The sequence below is a fragment of the Ixodes scapularis genome, unplaced genomic scaffold (assembly GCF_016920785.2).
Source record: "Ixodes scapularis isolate PalLabHiFi unplaced genomic scaffold, ASM1692078v2 PGA_scaffold28__5_contigs__length_5199819, whole genome shotgun sequence".
NCBI classification, from domain to species: domain Eukaryota; kingdom Metazoa; phylum Arthropoda; class Arachnida; order Ixodida; family Ixodidae; genus Ixodes; species Ixodes scapularis.
This window is the reverse complement of record NW_024609855.1, coordinates 2,856,964-2,868,962: the sequence shown is the minus strand read 5'-3', so window position 1 is coordinate 2,868,962 and position 11,999 is coordinate 2,856,964. Positions and strand designations below refer to the sequence as shown.

General features: G+C 49.6%; 1 protein-coding gene across 1 annotated transcript; it reads left to right on the top strand.

Moving 5' to 3' along the window:
- Positions 1-3,757: 3,757 nt before the first annotated feature.
- On the top strand, positions 3,758-4,204 carry LOC120839760. Its single transcript, XM_040210127.1, has one exon. It carries the CDS (start codon positions 3,764-3,766, stop codon positions 4,202-4,204), a length of 441 nt encoding a protein of 146 aa, XP_040066061.1. The 5' UTR covers positions 3,758-3,763.
- The last annotated feature ends 7,795 nt before the right edge of the window (positions 4,205-11,999 follow it).

The following is an 11,999-nucleotide window of genomic DNA, read 5'->3' as shown; positions in this document are numbered from 1 at the left end:
AGGAGTGCAACGTGTAGAAGGTCGTCTAGAAGTGTGCCAAGATGAAAAAGCAAGATGTAACGATATCAGAATAAGATCACACCAACGAGGCACCATTGTGGTGAGACAATCTACGATGTAGAGACAGTAATCGGGAGTCAACCGACGTACGGCCGCGATTTACTTTGCGGCGAGTAAAATGAAACATGGAAAAAAAAATTAAAAATTAGAAAACGCGTTTTTTTTTACATTATTTGTTGAGCGCAGCCGGTAGCAGAGCAGTTGGGCGGCGTCACAAAAATCTGAAAGACTCGCTAGCTTTTCTCAACTTCGTACGGCGCCAGTCGGCACCACAGATGAATGGTCGGCACTCTTAGTCTACCAGGGAAGAAAAAAGTACGAGCTCAGAGCCGAGCGTCGATCGCGACTTTCGTAAAGAGAAGCTCCGGTAACACTTCGGCGACTCGTGAGCGTTAAACAACGCCTCTTCGAACGAGCCCACGAATCCAACACGCCGAACGGTTTGCGCCGGTAAGCACGCTGGGAGTAAGGGGGCTGGAGGTTGAATATCCGAAAGAGACGAGGCGCTGGTTTCTACGTCTATTTCGCACATGAGATAACAAGATAGCGAAGCTAGCCGAGTGTAAACACTGACTGACGTTACATCAGAGAACACGCAGTCGAAATGACGTCTGCAACAGAGCAGAGCCAGACGCTTTCAGCAGGGGACGCATGCGTTCAAATAAGCTGCGATTTCAAAACATCATGTCTCCCTTCTGTCCTTCAGTGTTCACTTTGATCTGTGTATACCAAAGCACTCAATGCTGCAAGTAATAAAGTCGTCTATACGTACCTTTCGAAGCGATTGAAAGTGCGTTGGTTTCACTTAGAACCCACAAGCAAAGTGCGCGACGAACTTCACGAGCTGTCATCCGTTGGTCCCGCTATCGCCGCCGTCTCGCCGGGTTGGCGCGGTCGCGGTCGCTGCGCAATGGCGCAATCGCGCAACCTCGGCGGCTCGGCTAGGCTTGGCTGGATCAGCGGATTCGGCCACTCGGCGGCTCGCTCAGCCGCTCGTCTGGCTCGGTGGGCTACTCGCGGCTCGCTCGGCTCGCCTCCCTTCGGAGTTCGAACTGCCTCCGAAGCTCGAGCGCTCGAGCTTTCGCGCGCGCGGGTTGACGATGGAAACTTTTCTCATAAAACAAGTCTGTAACGTATCGTTTGATGGCGCAAATGCACGTATTTTTCCCGTCGTTTTTTACAGTGTGTGAATCTTGCGAAACAGGCGACGAAGAGTGGTGGGTGAAATGTGCTCGTGTGTGGTTGTGGATTTTGTGTACGACGTAGGATTACCCAGAAAGGTGGGTCAATATCGATAAATGTGCGGCTAAGAAGCACGTGACCTGTCAAGCCCATTAATCCTCATTATTTTATCGTGCGAACTGACATTGTCACGTATCGCGTTCGATTTGGGTTCCAACATCGTTAACCAAACTTTTGTTGCATTAAAACTGCAATAAAGATTTGTTTGAAAACGATCACTCCAATGAGCACGTCGTTATTGGGCTTTCTCATTGAAAGGCAGGTCGCGGGTGTCCCAGCTAGTTGTTCTGAATGGTTTGGTGGTTGTCTAGCATTTCAAGCGCTCAAGGCTGTGCGTACTGTGTGCCGTACGTACACTTGCGCTTTCGATCAATATGAATGTGTTTGCAACGCGGAACGTTTGTGTTCTGTGTGTATCCACCCCCAATATTGTTCTCTCTCGTATTGCCGTATGGTAACTCCTGCTGTTCTACGATATCATTCACGCGATGTCGTATATGTGGGCGTACCGATATCCACATGTTGCTTCACGGGCGATCAATACTGTGTTACGTATCCTCTTAGTCCGCGGTATATGCCGACGTAATTCATGTGTGTAACTTGGAATTCGTTCTGAGATTTATCCACGCGATATTGTATTCTCCTTTGGGCCCGTGATCGACGACCGATATTTATATATCGTGTGGCCGCACAGTATGTCCATGTCGGTCACCAATATGCACGCGGTGTCGTATTCTATTCCAATAACCGTAAGTTTTGTCGGGATATTGTGCTTCGATATCGTGTTGTATACCAATAACCGCAAGTTATATCGGGATATTGTGCTCTAATGTCCTGTTGTATACCAATAACCGCATACTATGTCGGGATATTGTGCTCCGATATGAATTCCCATCGTGCGTATTGGGTTAATCGGATAACAATAAGTTTTTATTGGCCTTTTTCAATAGGGACAGCACAAGACTTGAGGCGTGGTGTTGCCCTACGTCACGTTCGCTTACAACACAGCGGTACAAGAGACCACAGGAGTAACACCGTTTCAGCTGGTGCATGGCAGAAAAGTAACGACCATGGGGTAGCGATGCTACCCCACGAACCAGCTGACGATGGAAGCCCCGACACCCAGGTTGTAGCTCAACGAGCAGAGGAAGTTCGCCAGCTCGCCCGACTCCGAATTCGAGATTAACAACGTGTCGACGCTACCCGGTACAACCTTCGCTGGATCGACGTTCGCTTCAAACCCGGAGACAGTGTGTGGGTTTGGACTCCGATACGACGACGGGGCCTAAGCGAGAAACTCCTGAAGCGCTACTTCGGACCCTACAAAGTGCTTCGTCGACTTGGAGATCTTAACTACGAGGTGATGCACGATGGAACACGGACTTCATCACGCCGCCCTCCACGACCGGAAGTCGTCCACGTCGTGCGCCTCAAGCCGTACTACGATCGGTAGGACTGTGAATTGTGTTCTGTAATACGGTCGATAGGATTGTGTTGCACAAGTTTATGTAGTTTGCCAATATTTTTGTTTTTTTTTTGCTGTTTTTGTTTCCTGGGACGTCGCATCGAGACAATGCGCTTTAAAAGGAGGAGGGGGGGGGGGGGGCGTAATGCCCTGCACGTGGCCGAGCAAACGCGTGCGTGGCCGAGTGGTTGATTCTGATTTGGGCTATCAGCCCGAGTGGACGTGCTCATGAATCGCTCCCCGCAAGCGGCGGCGGCCGTTATCGGCCGCGGTGAAACGAGTGCTGCTTTTTTGCCTATAGATTACTGTCTGCAACTGCCTGCCCTACCCACCGGAGATGCTGCAATGCTCAGCGTGACACTTCACGCTGACCTGCAAGGTCGACCATATCGGATCAAGGATTTCCGAGAGCCGCTGAACAAGGTGGGCGTTTTGCCGGGCGTGGCTGGTCTGGGTGCTTTCCAGATGAGCCACGTCTGGCTTCTCAAGTTGCGCACGCCGGAAGACAAGGCCAAGCTTTTGGAAGCCGGTCACTTGGAAGTTAAAGGCCGGTTTCGTCTCGTCGTCGACCCGAGTCGAAGGCAGCTTCACATCAAGCTCCACTGGGTCACTTTCGACTTCCCGGTGGACACGGTGCGCCGCGCCTTTGAACCTTTTGGCGTGGTCAAGGAAATTATCCGCGAAAGGTGGAAAATTGATGGCTTCGTTGATGTCGAGTCCACCACGCTGGTCGTGCGGATGGAGCTCAACGAAGGAGTTGCCCTGGAAAGCCTTCCGCACCAGCTGCGGATTTGTGGAGGGAAGGTTCTCGTCGTCGTCCCCGGCCGGGCGCCGATCTGTCTGCGGTGCCGCCGAACAGGCCCTATACGTCGGGATTGTAGGGTGCCCTTGTGTGCCCAGTGCCAGGCCTTTGGACACGAGGCCGCGGCGTGCGTTAAGACGTACGCTCGCGCCACCGGCATCAACACCCAAGAGGCGCCGGATGACCTCGACCTCATGGACGAGTTCGAAGGTGAGAAAGCGGCGTCGGCGGCAACGGTGACGGTTTCGGAAACCCCACGCGAGGGCACGGCGGTCGATACAGCCTCGGTAGAGAAGACGCCAGAACCATCGGCGTCGGTACCGACGGTCCAGGCGACCCCCGGGGTGTTCGAAGACGTCGTGCATGAGAAGGCCGAGAAGCCTGTAGGGCCTGGTGCCAACGCCAGGACAGAAGAGGACGACGGCAAGGTCATAGGTGGCGGCAACGCCAAGGCCAGGGACGGCGACAACGCCAAGGGCACCGACGACACCAATACAGAGGTGGCGGCGACACCAGAACCAAGGGCGACGACGGCGCCAAAGCGAAAAACGAAGGAGCCAACGGCGAGGACAACGATGGCAGCAGGCCCATGGAGGTCACGGCCGGGACGATTAAAAGGCGGCACGACGAAGTGAACCCCCACGCTGGCGAAAGGCAACTACGACGCCTCGAGCGCGAGTTGGTCGGCAAGGTGGGACGTAACCGTGAGCGGTCAACGTCGCGCCCGCGCACAAAGGAACAACCTAAGTGAGTCGCTAGGACCTTGACTGTACTGTTTATTTGCCTTACTTTGTGTTTTTCTGTTTGTTCTAAGCACCATGCTCTCCGGCTGCTTCTTTAAACCCCAAAGTGCTAGAAAAAACGGTGCGGGTAGGCACGTTAAACGTGCGGGGTTTGTGTTCACGACGACGGCAATGCCAACTGAACCGCCTCTTTATCGACAACGATCTAGACATCGTGGCGGTTCAGGAGTCAAAGATTGATGAGGGCCAGACGGAGAGCATGGTGCGGCTGTTCGAGCCGCGGTTTGACGTCTGCGTAAGCCACGCCGTCGGAACTTCCGGCGGGTGTCTTTTCTTTTTTCGAAAATGTTTGTTCACTATGGAAAAGGCGGTTAGTGACAAGTCGGGATGCTTTGTTTTGTGTGATTTTTCTTCGTCTAATCTCCACTTTCGTGTTTTGTGCATTTACGCACCTAATGGAGTAGATGAACCCGTATTGTATTTTGAATTCCTTGATAGGTATGTTCAAACCGAGCGGAGCGTTATCTTGATGGGTGACTTCAATTGTGTGTGTACGGCTCGCGACAGGCCGAATAGTGGTAGATTTAGAGATGAAAGTGCTTTACTCTTGGGGGGCATAGTTCAAAGGTACGGTCTGAAAGACGTTGTTAACTGCACGTCAAGTGGGGGAGCTCTACGTTTTACTCAATTTCAGGGGACAAGTAACGCGCGCCTTGACAGGGTGTACGTTTCCGTCGATTTGCCAAAAGCGTGTAAAAAATATTCTGCAGATCATGTGTCTTGTAGCGACCACTGCCTTGTTTCGTTTTCACTGTGCTCATCCAAAAAGACGCAAAAGAAGTTTAGTTGGGACCTTTGGAAATGCAATACCAAGCTCCTTTGGGACGAATACTTCGTTAATTCTGTTCGCCAAACCTTAGAACAGTTGGCGAGGGCGGGAGGGAACGATTTTAGAGGTAAAGTGGGAGCTTTTTAAACAAGATGTGAAAATGAGGGCTATAGAACGCTCAAGTTTTTTTGAAATATGAACACGAAAAGGTGAAGCGCGAATTAAACGACCTGCTGAAAGAGTTGTTATGCGAAGAATGTGTATCCCCTGGGGTTTTTACTGACTATATTATAAGCCTTAAGAAGCATCTGGAAGCATTAGATACTGAGCAGTATCAGGGAGCTATCGTACGGGCGCATTTGAAACGCTTATCTGAGGGGGAGATGCCCACTAAAAGAGCTGTCGGCATGGAAAAAAGATATGCCGTGAAAAATGAAATCAGCGAAATTGTTTATCGGGGAACGTTGACCAACGATAGGCAGAGTATTGATCAAGCTTTTGTTAATCATTACAAAGAACGCTTCAGTTATCGCACGCCCAAGTGTGGTGATTTCCGGAATTTCTTTTTACCGCTTATGCCGAAAGTGGTTGACGACGTCAAGGAACGACTAGAACAACCTACTATGTTAAGTGAATTTGAAAAGGCAATAGATGACCTGAAGATAGGAAAATTGCCTGCGCCTGATGGTTTGGGAGCTGAATTTAAAGAAAAAACGTTTAAGGACCAAGTGGCTCCTTTCTTGCATTGTGTGATTGCCGAAGCGTACCGACTTAAAGTTTTACCCCCGTCATTTTTGCTTACCCACACCGTTTTAATTCCAAAGAGCGAGGATCAAGTAAAGCTCCGCTCGGTCGGAGCCTACCGCCCGATTACCTTGACGAATGTTGACTATAAGATTTTTATGAAGGTTCTGACGGAGCGACTACAGGTCGTGATAAACCTTATAGTCGGTCCTCACCAGACGTGGGGCATCAAGGGAAGAACTATAGTTACTAATGTGCATATAGCGCGAAGTATTTTAGAGTGTCGCGATGCTTTCCAATAAAATGGTAGCGGTACTTCAACTAAACCTTGAGAAAGCTTTCGACCATGTGTCACACGAAATTCTTCTTTCTATTTTAGAACATGTTAACTTAGGGTCCGTGCTGTGTGATGGGTTACGCATGGCGTACCACAAGTGCGCCACCAGCCTCGTGGTGAATAAGAGTGTGAGTGATCGCATCCCCCTTTTTTCTTCCGTGCGACAGGGATGCCCACTTTCGCCATTACTTTTTGGATTTTCCTTGAGCCCTTCTGGCCTTTGTGTGATCAGTAGTGGGGAAATACGCGGCTTCAACTTACAAGCCACAGAGGTTCGCATTTTGGTTTACGCCGATGACGTAGCTATTTTTTGAGCGAATCAAGAAAGTGTAAAGAAAGCCATAGACTTAACAGTGAAGTTCTGCGAGCAGACGTGTAGTGCCGTGAATTGGCAAAAGTGTTCGGGCTTTTGGCACGGTGACTGGCCCTCAAAACCCAATGTCTTTGAGCGTGTGACGTGGTCAACCACGCCGACGCGTTATCTTGGAGTCCCGATGGAGCAGTACAGGGACAACACAGAATTTTGGTGCGAACAAACTCAAGCATTACGCGAAAAGGCAGATAAGTGTGTGTGTGTGTGGGGGGGGGGGGGGGGGGAGAGCTTTTCTTTTTTCTTTTTTTCTTTTTTGCCGCGAAAGTCTGGTATTTGTTACAGGTGTTGCACTATTCCCGAGTCAACATTCAGCGATTGCATCGTGTTTTTGCGGTTTTTATTTGGGGCTCGTGTTGGGAGCGCACGAGCCGAACTAACCTTTTCTGCGAGTGAAAGATGGTGGTCTGGGTCTGTCGCACCTTTTTGTCAAACAACTTGTGAATAGGTTTATTTTTCTAAGGGACCAAAGGGACAGCTTTTTACGCACGGTCATTCAGGTGCGGCTGCGCAGTGCGCTGCCCGAGTTTATTGTCTCGACAGATGTAGACCTGAGCTCCGATGTGCGAGGTTATTTGAAAGAGGTTGTTTCCGTATACCGGTTTCTAGTGGCTCGTTTTTCACTTGAATATCTGTCCAGTGTGTCGCGCAACCGGCTGACCAATTAGACCTGATTGTTTCTCTCCTTCCCAGTCCTCTGTACCGTTCGGTGTTCAGCGCCAGAACGGGGCAGGGTGTTTTAAAACGTGTTAAGCGAATGACGGTCCGTGCTTACACCAAAACTTTCTTTTTTAAGCTGCATAGTGAAACCCTGCAGGTTAAAGTGCGGCTAGAAGAGAAAGGTATCCCTGTAGCGTGGTCAGTGAGCTGTTTTTTGTGTAAAGAGCCGGAATTAATAGAGCATCTGTTCCTCAACTGCTGGGACGCAGTGCTTTTATGGGACGTCCTTCGAAGAACTGTAAAAAAGACCTTCCGTTAACGCCTCATGGGATCCGCTACCTTTGTGTCGAGGGAGGGAATAATCTGGTGCCATATGACATGATCATGCTTGTCGGCCTACATAGTTTGTGGCGATGTCGCATGGCAGTGAGACAGGCAGACCTCGACGTGCGTCCCGCGCTTAAGGATTTTGTTGAAACAATCTGTTACCTAAAGGCAGTGTTTAAAATGCAGCAACCTCCTCCCGATTATTTGCCACGTTTTGAGGAGCTGGCGACCCTCAAGGATTCATAACTGATTGGAAGTGTTTGGATGCGGCATCCCTCTGTCTTGTCGCTGTTCTCTCGTGTACATTAGCCACTGTGGCTTTGCTTTGGCTTTGACCTTTTAGCCTTTTGTAATCTTTCGTGTATGCCAAAGTCAGGCAATAAAGAAAAAAAAAAGTGGCCGAGTGGTTACCGCGCTTGACTGTCGTGCGGAAGGTGCTGGTTCGATTCCAGTCAGCGGATTGTCATTTTATTTATTCTCTCAACTTGGCCTTCTCGTAAGTTCGAGAATATTCTCGCCTGATCATGTTCTGATTCTTCTACGCACCGAAAGTTCTACGCCGAATGATCCAGAAAACAACGAGAGTATGTACAGCCAGAGGCAATTTCACCTGCGACAACGGAGCGAGAGGCCTCGGGGAACAATTGCCGTATGCAGCGCTGCGTTCGCTTTTTCGCATTGGGGAAGAGGCTGGGGGAGAAGTCCACGTTTCGCTGCCGGGGGAGGTCGAGTCAAAACAAATGCCCCTCGCGCTAGAATGGCCTTCTATCATATCAGAAAAGTTCTTTTTTGCACAATATTTTTTCTGCGTTTTATCTTTCGCCTTCTCTTTGTAAATTTTCACTGTATTTCCTCAAGGGGTCAAACGCTCCGCTGTTTCATTTTGATCATTGGAAGTTAGTTAAGAATGACTAATAGTTCATTTATAGGCGTGCACTCAATATATGGTAGCATGGAAGTTTTCCGCCAAGGTAAAAAACGACTGCATAAGGATAGTTTTTCCTGTGTCTGATTTTCCGTGCGTGTGCTCGGGAATTTTGTGACTGCAAGAATAGAAACATTGTCTTCAGCGTAGTCTTTATTTCCTTATACCACAAAAATAATTGATTCGTCTTACAATCTATTGAAAGAATAACGCGATTGGTAATCACATCTAGCCAGAAGTTATTTCCAGGAAGCTAAAAGAAAAAAAAAGAAGTGGGCATCCGACACAACTAACCGCGCACTCCCGCTCCATCAGTGCTTATCACCTCTCAAAGGCGCCTTGGTATAGACTCAGAGAGGTTGCTGGTGAGGATCGGGATAGACTGGAGGTTGGTCCATTCTTGTTCGACTGCTTCCCAAAGGACTTCTGAAGAAGCCTGATGAAGGTCCCGCGTTAAGAGATTCCGTTTCATTAGTCCCCATTTGTTCTCGATGAGATTTAGATCCGGCGACCTTGCTGGCCATGTCAATTGCCTTAGACCTAAGCCGTCGAACAGGCTCTGCACACGGCCAGCCGTGTGAATCAGACTGTTATCTTGTTGCAAGATAAAGCAGCCGTCGGAGAACTGACCATCCAAGGCGAAAGGAAGCAAGGTATAACAAAATATGTCACAGTATGTCTCCGACGTCAGTCTTTCGTCGATTCGCATGAGTGGACCCAGTCCGTGCGCAGTTATGGCCCCCCATACGCTAACCGAACAACGACTGCTCGTTACCACTTCTTGCACGTAGAGAGGGTCATACCTATATAAAAATAAAATAACACCTATTCACTCAACTAGAAGAGAGAAGGCCAAGAGAAGTTCAGTATGTGGTTTTTGGTCTCACCATTTGCAAGTAGGACGCCACACACGTTTCTGCTGGTCCCATTCAGACGTGAACGTGGACTCGTCTGTGAAGATAACTGAGGTCCAGTCGCTCGCTTTTCAGTCCCGGTGGGGCTCTGCGATTGCAAGTTTTTGCTCCTTGTGGCGTGAAGTCAGGAGCGGTTTTTGACATGCAATACGACTCCGAAGCCCTGCGTCGTGAAGCCGCCGCCTGATGGTTCGGAGCGAAACTTGAAGGCCCAAATGCCCTCGTGTTTTTTGCTGCTGTTACATTTGGCTGGTCAAAAGCTGCACTAGCAATCCGCTCCTCCTCCTGACGAGTCGCTGAATGGGGTCTTCTCCTGTGCGCCACATCAGCATACCCCCTTTATACCTATACGCTCGCACGATGCGATTTACAGTGTTTAGTGCATATCCAAATCTAGAAGCTATAGTTCTTTGACTTTGTCCATCCCGAGAGAGGGTACATATAATAATCCTATCTTTTAGTACGGCAACGTCTGTGAGTCGCCTTAAGATCAGCTTATCTTATAAGTCGGGCTAAAACAAATATAAAAGTATATCCGATGCTTCCAACACCCGAATAGAAACTAACAAACTTAAGCAGTCTTAGTGACTTCGCGATAACTTGTGATAAACCCATCGGCCAGCACTTGACAGAAATTTGACGCTTACATTTCATGTGTTTGCAAAAAAACTTTTTTTATATTTCTGAAACAACAATTAACATGCGGGCTGTAAATGTGGTATAACATTTGTACAGATATTTGAGGAAAAGTATATAACTTTTAGTTATATATTTGTTAGACTGAACCGCGAACCGTAAACTGAGATCAAGTTGGAATCATTACGTGCGAAAAAACTGATAGTAATGCCCGACGGCTTTACAAACTCATGGTAAGATATGAGCGCCAGAACGGGAGCAACCGAGATAGAATTGCCAAGGGAACAATAAAAATACCTAAAAAATATAAGTCGGCGTATTTTGCTAACCGCTTCGAAATGCGGCGCCGCATAGCCGGCCCTTCGTCATGTCTCCCTTTCGTCTTAATCACCCCCCCCCCCCCCCCCGCTTCTACAGAGTGGACCAGTCCGCCGAGTCTCGTTCCGCGGCGGCGACCGCTGCGCCCCACGCGGAATTTTGTCTGCTCCGCCAGCGTTCACGTTGTCGCAGGTCAAATTGCCTCTGACTCTACATGAGGGATTACGCAAGGCGAGAGAAGTCAGCCTCGTCCCAGCGCTCGATCCTGCGGTTTCGCCGACAGCGACGTCCGCGACGCTTTGCTGTTTTCTTCTGTTTCCTTTTTGTTTTGGGCACAAGTTCGCCCCATTAAACGTTTCGTTTCTTCAGTTATCATCGCCTCATCAATTGTCATTCGTGACAATATGACGGCTCCCGCATCTGAAAAAAAAATCGCTCAGACCAACGACGATGAACAACGCATCTGAGAAGCTCCGGCCAATGCACCCACCCCGCCAAGGCCAGCCGCTGCCTCGGCGTTGCCATCTTTCACGTGACGTCACGTATTGACCTCACAGGAAATCACGTGCTGTCGTATTGACGTCACAGGAAATCACGTGACGTCGTATTGACGTAGCGGGACGTCACGTATTGACGTTATATTTCCTGTGACGTCACGCATTGCCTTCGCCTGCACTGCACACAAATGGAGACACGGAGTATGAAGTGTAAACCGCATGTAAGCGATTTGACGAGCGACGAGACGAGCGACGGTGACCCGCTTCGCGGTCGCTCGGTCAGTCTTGCGACAAAGCAAACCGTATGGAAGCGATGGGAGCAAGCGATAATGGCGATGAGCGACATTCTCTAGAAATCCAAAAAACGAACGACGCAACAAGCAACAGTGAAAAATCTGCGTTGCTCGTGTCTGCCGCCGTCACTTGCTGAGTCGCTTACATGCGGCTCAGCCTTCCAGAAACCTAGCGAGAGGGCAAGCGACAGTGCCTTTAAACCGCATGAAAGAGCTTTAGTGAGCAACAAGATCAGCCGCGCAGATTTCTCACTGTTGCCTTTCGCGTCGCTGGGAGATGTCCAGGACCGAGAAACCCGACAAGCCACACTGAGAAATCTTCGTCTCTGTCTGTCGTCGTTTGTGGCCGTCGCCGTCGCTCGTCTCGTCGCTCGCCAAATCGCCTACATCCGGTTCAGGCGAGCGACAGTGGCAAGCGAAAATGCTCAGCGACGAGTGACAGAAATTTCTCACTGTCGCGTCGAGCAAAGAGCGACGCGATTTTTTAGAAAACGTCGCTTTTCGCCCGAAGGTAGCTGAAGCGGTTAGCTAATAGCGCAACATGTTCCGTTTTGCGTCAGTACCGGTTCGCTCGCGCGATTGCGTGGCTGGTTTAGGTCGTATATTGTTGAGAAGCTTCGTTTGATCGCCGACTGCGATGGGTAATAACCTCGACGATAGGCACCGGTTCAGTGAACGCCTTGTCGATGAGGTGGAGTGAGAGAGGATCATTGGGACATGACGCCATATACAAAGCACAGAATTTAAAAGCTTTTGCGTGAAGCCACATCGCAGCGGCTCTCGGTTCGCTTGCTCCCGTCGCTTTCATTCAGTTTGCCAACGTCGCGGAACTGACGG